The 10670-nt window shown below is 39.1% G+C and overlaps 1 protein-coding gene across 3 annotated transcripts; it reads left to right on the top strand.

The window, feature by feature from the left end:
- Positions 1 to 673: 673 nt before the first annotated feature.
- necap2 (NECAP endocytosis associated 2) lies at positions 674 to 9924 on the top strand. Of its 3 annotated transcripts, XM_051416462.1 has the most exons (8): positions 4106 to 4273; positions 5701 to 5801; positions 6693 to 6797; positions 7181 to 7262; positions 7590 to 7698; positions 8537 to 8678; positions 8778 to 8862; positions 9034 to 9924. In XM_051416462.1, the coding sequence occupies exons 1-8, from the start codon at positions 4179 to 4181 to the stop codon at positions 9077 to 9079; spliced, it is 765 nt and encodes a 254-aa protein (XP_051272422.1). In that variant the 5' UTR covers positions 4106 to 4178; the 3' UTR covers positions 9080 to 9924. The 3 variants fall into 3 exon arrangements, with proteins under 3 accessions (XP_051272423.1, XP_051272424.1, XP_051272422.1); XM_051416463.1 differs by lacking the exons at positions 4106 to 4273; positions 5701 to 5801 and adding an exon at positions 674 to 841; XM_051416464.1 differs by lacking the exons at positions 4106 to 4273; positions 5701 to 5801; positions 6693 to 6797 and adding exons at positions 674 to 841; positions 1733 to 1837.
- Positions 9925 to 10670: the final 746 nt, after the last annotated feature.

The raw sequence follows: 10670 nt of genomic DNA, 5'->3' as shown, positions 1-10670 counted from the left end.
CATCTGACTTCCAGTATAACTCTGGGCTCTGCCACATGCAGAAATACCTGAACGATACTGCGATAGTTGGCTGTATCAAGGATGGACGGGAGGGGGAGCACAGGACCTGCTACTCACAGACTTTATCAGGCTACTCAAGCTGTCAAGAAGTTTAAGATCTATCTACCTGCCTTGATGGCCAACTGTACCTCATCCAGCACTGACTTCAAAAAAGTCAGATACAAAATATTTTGAGGATCACTGTACATGGAGTATAAAACCTCAGCCATGTAGCAGTGTTCACTGGACTTGGTGAATGCGAAATGCAGTTTAAGCGCCTCCCACTGGTCCAAAATGCGTGAAACCGCTGGTTCAATGGAGAGCCAACGTGTGGCACACACCTTAGTTATTTGTAAGGGTTTCTCCCCACAGTTGATGGTCTCATATATGGCCTTGTAGGCCTCGCTGCACTTTAGAGACACTGAAAACCAATTTTGAGTCTCCCGTACGAAGTACTCCACACTACGGGGGATGGTGTCATTGGAAGCATGACTTACAGCAAGCTGCAGAGAGTGACACACACAGTGAATTAACACCAGATCTTTGAGGCCATACTCCTCCTTTAGCACTTTATGGACCCCATTGTTAATCCCCGTCATAACGGAGGCATTGTCAGTCCCTATCCCCAGGAGTTTCTCTTTTTTTAATAAGGATTAGTTGAACCACTTTCATATTCTGATGTGTGTTTCCTGTTTTTCTAGTGCTGCTGACTGGAAGCTGGATGAACCTGCGTGGAGTGGCAGGATGAAAATCACCGCTAAAGGCAAGATGGCCTACATTAAGTTAGAGGACAGAAACACAGGTAAACAAACAAACTGGCATCTCCTGAATTGCTTTACATTTAACTCTTTTACATCTGCAAGTAATAGACCTCTGTCACAGCAGACATTTTGACATTAAATAGTAAACACAAGAGGGTAAACACAGGTGTTACCAGTGATACTAGCTGTCTTGCCTTTTATTTTTCGATGCCCATGTTAACAGGTTAGAGCAACCACACTGCTCACATGAGCCGTACATCTCACTCACGTCTCGTATGCTGCTGCAGCAAAGCTTCACTAGTTTTTTTTTCTTGTTTCCCAGAAAAAATAGACATTGAAAAGGATCTGTTCACAGCTTTATCAACGTTATACCAGCAACATATACACTTTTTACTACAGTTTCATTGTCTATATCTGTAAAATACGTCACAAACATTAAGAAAACATTTATTTTTTTAATTCAACACCTGCTGTATCTGTTCAAGATTAAACACTCTCCAGTGTTTCTGTGCGCAAAATCCTTCATTTTTTTTAACAAGGCTTTTATTTTGTTGTGTTTATCAAAATGAGACTGTAGAAAGACGCTTGCAGCTGCAGCACTGCAGCGTAAACACTCCGTGAACACCACAGGGAGTGTGAGCTGTGTGAACTCAGTGAATACAGTAAAAACTAGTCACCAGAATTGATCCTTTCAAATGTTTATATGAGGTAACCATTAGAAATAATTCCTATAAATGCTTTCCAGTTCTATAACTCCAGTCACATTTATCACAGAGAGCCTTTTTAATAAAATATATACAGCTTTGTTTGTCACAGTGTGAACAAAGAGCCTGACAACATGGTGCCTGTCTGTCTTTGTCCTTATCAGCCGTCCCTTTTACTTGATTACTTGCAATGCAGAAAATAACCCAGGGCACCGTTGTTCTTTACAGGAGAGTTGTTTGCCCAAGCTCCAGTCGAACAGTACCCAGGGTGTGTAGTTGAATCTGTCACAGACTCCAGCAGGTATTTTGTGATCCGGATAGAGGATGGAAATGGTAAGACCCTTTCATCAGAGACTCTACAGAAAATAAGAGTAAAGTCGGCAGATATACTGTATTAAAGTCACATTTATATAAAAATACATTATAAGGATAAAAAAAAAAACAGATCAGTTAAATCAAAGTTTAGGATTATTTTAAATAATTTTAAAAAGAACAAGAGGGATTTGTAATGTAAGATTGATCCGTCACAGTTTGTAATTTAACTTTAGCTTTTATCATCCCTCAGTGTATATGCATTATGTGTGTGTATATAATAGTAATATAATGTAGGTATATATATTACTGTAGGAATATGTGTGTTTTTATGTTTTATCATGTGTTGCAAAAGGCTCCCTAATGTGATTTTGTCTTTACAATTGTTTTTATAAAGGACGTCATGCGTTTATCGGAGATGAGGGTGGACCCACTCCTGGTGACATGGATTATGGACTACCTCACGGAGAGACCACAGTACGTCAGACTGAAGGGCTGCAGGACCGTGCTCTCTCCCGTCCTCCTCACTTTGTACGCATCTGACTTCCAGTATAACTCTGGGCTCTGCCACATGCAGAAATACCTGAACGATACTGCGATAGTTGGCTGTATCAAGGATGGACGGGAGGGGGGAGCACAGGACCTGCTACTCACAGACTTTATCAGGCTACTCAAGCTGTCAAGAAGTTTAAGATCTATCTACCTGCCTTGATGGCCAACTGTACCTCATCCAGCACTGACTTCAAAAAAGTCAGATACAAAATATTTTGAGGATCACTGTACATGGAGTATAAAACCTCAGCCATGTAGCAGTGTTCACTGGACTTGGTGAATGCGAAATGCAGTTTAAGCGCCTCCCACTGGTCCAAAATGCGTGAAACCGCTGGTTCAATGGAGAGCCAACGTGTGGCACACACCTTAGTTATTTGTAAGGGTTTCTCCCCACAGTTGATGGTCTCATATATGGCCTTGTAGGCCTCGCTGCACTTTAGAGACACTGAAAACCAATTTTGAGTCTCCCGTACGAAGTACTCCACACTACGGGGGATGGTGTCATTGGAAGCATGACTTACAGCAAGCTGCAGAGAGTGACACACACAGTGAATTAACACCAGATCTTTGAGGCCATACTCCTCCTTTAGCACTTTATGGACCCCATTGTTAATCCCCGTCATAACGGAGGCATTGTCAGTCCCTATCCCCAGGAGTTTCTCTTTTTTAAGACAACACTTCTCCAGGAAAGCCACAACAGCTCGGGCTATAGATCTGGCATCTCCTCCCTCCAACTCAACAAGCCCCAGAAACAATTGTGTGTTTGGTGTCACTAAAGTCCCTTATCACAACCCCCAGGTACTTAGAAACACTAACACCTGTGGACTCATCAAGGAGGAGGCTGAAACTCTGGTCACCCACATCAGCAACCAACCTTTTGAGAAAGTATGGAGCTAGAACACCATTAATCATTTCACTGCACTTTGTCCTGTGCATTTTGAAGTGAGTAGCAGCAGTGGAGTCTGAGAATGCAGCTTTATATGCTTCTCCAATGTGATCACATGCCAGCGTGGAACAGTGTTCAGCAGTAGCTAATGCCGTGGTGGCTTCAGCCTTTTTTGCAGATTCATTTTTTTTAATCATTAATGGCAGCTTGCTTTGAGTGGAACTGTTATGAGGCTTTGCCTTTTGAATATGTTTTTGAGTTTACGTGTGTTTTTTTACATCACAAAGTTTGGCGTAGAAATCAGCCTTACAATACATGCAGTATGCCCGTGTATCATTTCCAATAAACGGCTTTAACCAGCCTTTAAATTCAGGGTTTGATTCCCACTCCTTTCTGTATTTTTGATTGTACAGTTTAGACATGATGAGCTAACGTTAGTGAGCTAGATGTTTAGTGTCACAGAGAGACACACACACACAGTGGACTGAGGCTGTGTGCTGGAAGGGGGTCTCGCCCAGGGTGTCATTCAAGATAGAAACGCCACTGGGTGGATGGATTACCTCGGCAATGGAGAAGAGCTCACTAACACAGATTTTGAGAGATTTGTGAACAATATTTGAGAGAAATAGGCCTTTTGTGTACATAGAGAAAGTCTTAGATACTTGAGTTCAGCTCATGATGGATGGGGGCAAAAACAAAAGTGCTGCGTTTATAATTTTGTTCAGTGTAAATATAGATATATGATATATGATATATTATAATATATATAAAGGTCTATGTGAGTCGGTGAAGCATCCTGACCACACGCGGCGCTGTCTGATTGGAGCACCGCGGCTCTGTCGGGATGTCGTCGGCCGGTTAAACTCCAGCCGAGGTGTCCATTGAGAGTCGGAAGTTGGGTTTGAGTTAGTGAAACTTGACAAAATGGCAGAAGATAACAGTTATGAGTCGATGCTCTGCGTGAAGCCCGAGGTCCACGTCTACCGGATCCCTCCGCGTGCTTCCAACCGCGGATATCGGTAAGATGACCTCAGAGAGCAGTAACGTCACCAACGTCTGTAACGTCAGTAACTGAGTGCGAGACAAGTGTCGGCCACCGAGCTAATGTAACGCACGTACACCCATTATCGGACAGCCGAGGTGTTGCGATAGACGTTTCTTACAGACTTTTCTCTGTTTAGCTGCAAAATCGAGTCTGTTACAGTCGACACAGCCACCGACCCGCTAAATACTCTGACATTAAATAGTTACATAGACGTTAGCTGGCTGATACTCATGCTAAGTGGCTAGGTGCGCATATAACGTTACGTTAGCTTTGTTACGACACACTAGCTAACAGCTAATTCTCCGCTGTGTCTGGACACTATCGCCTCAAGTGTGTCCAGAGACAGTTTCTCTCCCGGGAATTACACCTGCTGTTATTCGTGTTAAAAGTCAACCTTCGTGGCGACAGAGATAAGAAGTTATGACATTGCTCACAAGTTTAAAATGGCAGGGCTCAGGTCTGTCCGATAATGGACGCAGGGGTTCAGAGTTAATTCAGAGTTTGCTTGATGAATAATTTAGCAGCAATAATTGAGGACTGCTGTCTCATTGTAGCTCAGTTCAGTGAGCTGTGTGTTTGTTTGTCAGACAACATTATCGGAACAAACGAAGGAAAACATAATCTGACTGTTGTCACAACATTACAATTATTATTTGTCAGCGGACCGACAGTAATAATTAGGATAGAAATAATCTTTCTGCATCAACAAACTGAAGTTAGACAACCACAGCAACAGCAAAGGGAAAAAAACCCACTCACTGACTTTTACTGGAGCTTTCAACTGCTTCTCACGGGCTTCCTCCACGGGTCGGATTTGTGCAGATGTCATGAAGAAGACAGAAGACCGTGAGATGCAGTTGAAAGCTCTGGAAAAAGTAGACCTCAAAGTAGTATTTTTTTCTTGTCATATTTTGTTAATTAATTTGGACATAATATGAATAAACGGATTTATTTAGTCTGCTGCAGAGTGAGGATTTTTATTATTTTATGTTAATAGTGAAGGCTTTGTTTCAGATCAGAGTCTAATGATATCTTTAAAGGATCCACAGATGTCATGTTTGGGGAAAAGTCCAGTCTAACATGAATCCCAATGAGATGTATCAAAAGGAGCCAATAGATCCTTCAAAGAGTTTTTACAGATGAAAGTTGTTTCAGTCCTTTTTTTTTTTTTTTTTTTTTTTTTTACAGGATTGTCTTTCTTCTGTTGGCAGCCGAACAAAAGAGATCACTTTGTACACAAATGTCTCATTTTAGTCTTCCTGAAAACTTTTATTTTCACTTCCTCCCGCTGTGAGAAGCTACAGCTGCCTGTGTCAAAACAGCCCTCAAGTCAGCCATTTCACTGAATAAGGATTAGTTGAACCACTTTCATATTCTGATGTGTGTTTCCTGTTTTTCTAGTGCTGCTGACTGGAAGCTGGATGAACCTGCGTGGAGTGGCAGGATGAAAATCACCGCTAAAGGCAAGATGGCCTACATTAAGTTAGAGGACAGAAACACAGGTAAACAAACAAACTGGCATCTCCTGAATTGCTTTACATTTAACTCTTTTACATCTGCAAGTAATAGACCTCTGTCACAGCAGACATTTTGACATTAAATAGTAAACACAAGAGGGTAAACACAGGTGTTACCAGTGATACTAGCTGTCTTGCCTTTTATTTTTCGATGCCCATGTTAACAGGTTAGAGCAACCACACTGCTCACATGAGCCGTACATCTCACTCACGTCTCGTATGCTGCTGCAGCAAAGCTTCACTAGTTTTTTTTTTCTTGTTTCCCAGAAAAAATAGACATTGAAAAGGATCTGTTCACAGCTTTATCAACGTTATACCAGCAACATATACACTTTTTACTACAGTTTCATTGTCTATATCTGTAAAATACGTCACAAACATTAAGAAAACATTTATTTTTTTAATTCAACACCTGCTGTATCTGTTCAAGATTAAACACTCTCCAGTGTTTCTGTGCGCAAAATCCTTCATTTTTTTTAACAAGGCTTTTATTTTGTTGTGTTTATCAAAATGAGACTGTAGAAAGACGCTTGCAGCTGCAGCACTGCAGCGTAAACACTCTGTGAACACCACAGGGAGTGTGAGCTGTGTGAACTCAGTGAATACAGTAAAAACTAGTCACCAGAATTGATCCTTTCAAATGTTTATATGAGGTAACCATTAGAAATAATTCCTATAAATGCTTTCCAGTTCTATAACTCCAGTCACATTTATCACAGAGAGCCTTTTAATAAAATATATACAGCTTTGTTTGTCACAGTGTGAACAAAGAGCCTGACAACATGGTGCCTGTCTGTCTTTGTCCTTATCAGCCGTCCCTTTTACTTGATTACTTGCAATGCAGAAAATAACCCAGGGCACCGTTGTTCTTTACAGGAGAGTTGTTTGCCCAAGCTCCAGTCGAACAGTACCCAGGGTGTGTAGTTGAATCTGTCACAGACTCCAGCAGGTATTTTGTGATCCGGATAGAGGATGGAAATGGTAAGACCCTTTCATCAGAGACTCTACAGAAAATAAGAGTAAAGTCGGCAGATATACTGTATTAAAGTCACATTTATATAAAAATACATTATAAGGATAAAAAAAAAAAACAGATCAGTTAAATCAAAGTTTAGGATTATTTTAAATAATTTTAAAAAGAACAAGAGGGATTTGTAATGTAAGATTGATCCATCACAGTCACAGTTTGTAATTTAACTTTAGCTTTTATCATCCCTCAGTGTATATGCATTATGTGTGTGTATATAATAGTAATATAATGTAGGTATATATATTACTGTAGGAATATGTGTGTTTTTATGTTTTATCATGTGTTGCAAAAGGCTCCCTAATGTGATTTTGTCTTTACAATTGTTTTTATAAAGGACGTCATGCGTTTATCGGTCTGGGTTTTGCTGATCGCGGAGACTCATTTGACTTCAACGTAGCTTTACAAGATCATTTTAAGTGAGTTAGCTTCTCTTTTAAAGCTCTTTTTACTATCTAAACTGTTTATATGACCTGGTACATATTTCTAGACACACTTTGGTACATATCAGTGAATATTTTAAAATGTGATATTGTGAACAACATTCATACTCTGCACATTTAGCTTTGTGGACAATGGTGCATGATTTGTTGATATTCTAAATGAATGTAAAAGAGGTTCATACTTGTTACACAGGAGTGAAACCTGTTTGTTACGACGATTTCAGTGTAGTAGAATTGTAAAGATGCTGAACCATTAATCTCCGTTCTGATAATTACTATGTTTTCATACTGTGTTTTCTTAAGGTGGGTGAAGCAGGAGGGTGAGCTCGCCAAAATGGAAGCTTCTGAGAGCACAGCACCTAAACTGGACCTCAGCTTCAAAGAGGGACAGACTATTAAGATCAGCATTGGGGTGAGCATTTAACCCAAACATTAGAGACATAAAGGGTGAAATCATCAGGGTTCCAGCTGAAATAACCTGGAAATTTAGAGACTAGTTTTCATTGAAACATCTGGAAATTTATCAAATTATCCAGGAAATATTCTGTGTTGTCCAGGAAGATTTTAATAGTATTTTTAGCCTTTAATCAGATCGCCTACGTAAACCTAAATTAACCTATGTGTGGAAGATGTGCGTTATGACACTAAGTGGGTGTACCAGACGTGTAGCGGAACGTGCAGCAATCTTTTTGGTAGTGAGTTAATTTTTTTCTGTAGATGCCAGCAGAACTTGAAGCACAGTGGAAATACTTTGGACGGTCATATCTACATGCATACAGCTTATTAATAATACCATTTACATTGTGGTTAATAAATATGTCCACTGCGATGTTAATTGTACGTGCAACAAACACTTTCTACTAATTTAAATAGGCTAATAAGTGAGAAGATGAATTTTCCTTAAAATAAACTCGATTCTACTTCATTTGAACTGTTATTAATGGGAATTAAAACTGTACTAAACTCTCTGTGGCGAGAACGTAACATAACATAGTGTAATATAAACGCTGGCTGCCTACCTGTAATTAACCTAAGTCACTTCATCATGAACCCTGCATCATTAGATAAGGAAGAATAAAACTGGAGGTAGTCTCAGTAACACTGCTGCAAGTGCTGTCCTGTATTGTCAAGAAAACTGGAAAATGATTTCTTAATGAAATCCCAACTAATAAATTGAATAATGATGATTTTATGAAGAAAAAAATAAACAAATCAACATTCAGAAACTGTTGTAACTATGTCTGTCACAGAACATCAAGAAGAAGGAAGCAGGCGCCAAAGCACGGCCCATGGGTGGCGGCCTGCTCCCACCTCCTCCAGGTGCAAAGGCTGGAGGAGTCATACCTCCTCCCGGGGGACAACAGACTGACTCAGCTGAACCGACCAACACTGGTGACCACCGTTCTTCTCTATCAAATCACACATTTTTTTTAAAACATCTTCACATGAGTGAAACAATATTCATGCTTTCTAAAATGTCTTCATTTCCAGCTGCTCTTTTTGACTTTGGGTCCCCCGTCCCTGCAGCCCAACCCAGCTCTGACATGTGGGGAGATTTCACATCCGCAGGTTCCAAGTAAGTTTTCTTTTCTTTTCTTTTTCCAGAAAATATCTTGTTTTATTTTTGTCTGTGTACTCATCCATCGTGTCCGTCTGCCATATTTGTGTTCATGACAGTTTTTTTTTTTTTATTATTCTGTCCCTCTCCATCACTGCTCTCGTCATCCACCCTCCTCTCCCTCCACAGCTCCAGTAAAGATGCTGTCAAATCAGGATGGGTGCAGTTTAGTTGAGTTGTGAGAAACCGTGCACACACTCAGGTTGCATACATTCCATGGACAGGACGATTGTGGAAACAAAAGAAAATTAAAAAGAAAGGAACTGTTAGCAAACTTGACCGGCTCATTCACTGCACCTGTTCTTTAAAGAATCTGTTCACATAAACTAAAGCCCGCTGACCAACACTCTCTGGAGGAACAAACAGTGAAATGTATATATTTTTTACAATCCTATTCATATGCAGTGGGGGGGGGGTCTTTCTTTCCTTTTCACTGTTAATCTGTCCAGAAATCAGATTTGTGTCCCTTTTTATTCTCGTCTTTACAGCACAATGCATTTGTTTTCCTGCTCCGATCATGCAGTTATCTCATTACACCAGCACCACTCATCTCAAGGTTGTTTTTTATCATTTGGAAAAAGGTAAATGGTTTACCTACTGAAGTATCCATATTTTTTTGCTGTATACCAGTATGTGTGTGTTGTTTCTGTTTCCTAGTATTTTTAGGAGATCTTGCAAAGCTATATTGATATTTGATTATTAGTTTTACATTACACCTCTTTAGCCTTCATGAAAAGATACAAGATTTTTTTTAAATCACGTTGTTGAATAAAAAAGTCATGATTGCCATTTTGTCTTTCGTTCAGTTTAAAAATGTTTTTTTTTTTTGGGTTTATTCATGTTTGTCTTTGTGTCCGACCTTCATGTGTCTTCGCCTCGTGTGTTGTTGCTTTTTTTTAAATGTGCCTTTTACCAAATTGAAACTTCCTTCCTTGTTGCTAATTTGCATTGAGTATTTGATTAAGTGCCTTTCTGAAAAAGATCTCTTCTTGTCTTCTTGTAAATAAACAGTATATTTCATCGGCTCTTGTTTTATTTATGTTGTAAACTAGTCGCTCATGAGATTGTAGAGCTTGTTCTCCATTTACAGCAGCAGTTTTTACAAGAGTGTTGGACCCATTAAAAGCTTTTGGCATGAATATGTTCATAATACGAGGAGAACATGTATGTATGAGTACTGTCTTACTTTCAATAAGTTACCAGTTACATCATCTAAAGGATTGTTTTTAAGATGGCTAGTTTTTATTTTTTATTAAATTAAACTTAATTTAGGAAATGTTGATACATTTTCTTCAAGTTATTTTATTGTTCTGAAATTGGTCATATGTCCATTTATTACAAATCATAGATTTGCCAATTTTCTGTCTTTTCCATGTTTAGAAACACCAAAAGTGATTTTTGTTTTAAATAAATCCCATTCAAAGTGCATAAAGGTTAAATGTAGGACAGGTTTTACTGATGCATGGACAGTATTTCAAATTCTTCAATAGTAATATATGTTATTAGGATTTCTTTGATTCTTTTATCTTTTCATTTTATCCAGAACTACCAGACAACAAGCCAATGTGGGTGCTTTGTATCAGCCCCGTTTTATTCCTCAAAAAATGATTGCACTTAAGACTTTTACTTGAGTAATTTTTGAGAAGAAGAGAAATAAGACACTATTTGTGAAAAATAAATTAAAACTACAACTTTGAAATACATTTGGTGTAAGTTTTTGAAACTACGTACAGAAATTACCAAATGTCAGCTAAATCAATTAGAAA

Source organism: Dicentrarchus labrax, unplaced genomic scaffold, assembly GCF_905237075.1.
Source record: "Dicentrarchus labrax unplaced genomic scaffold, dlabrax2021, whole genome shotgun sequence".
Taxonomy (NCBI): domain Eukaryota; kingdom Metazoa; phylum Chordata; class Actinopteri; family Moronidae; genus Dicentrarchus; species Dicentrarchus labrax.
This window is presented reverse-complemented; position numbering and strand designations above follow the sequence as displayed.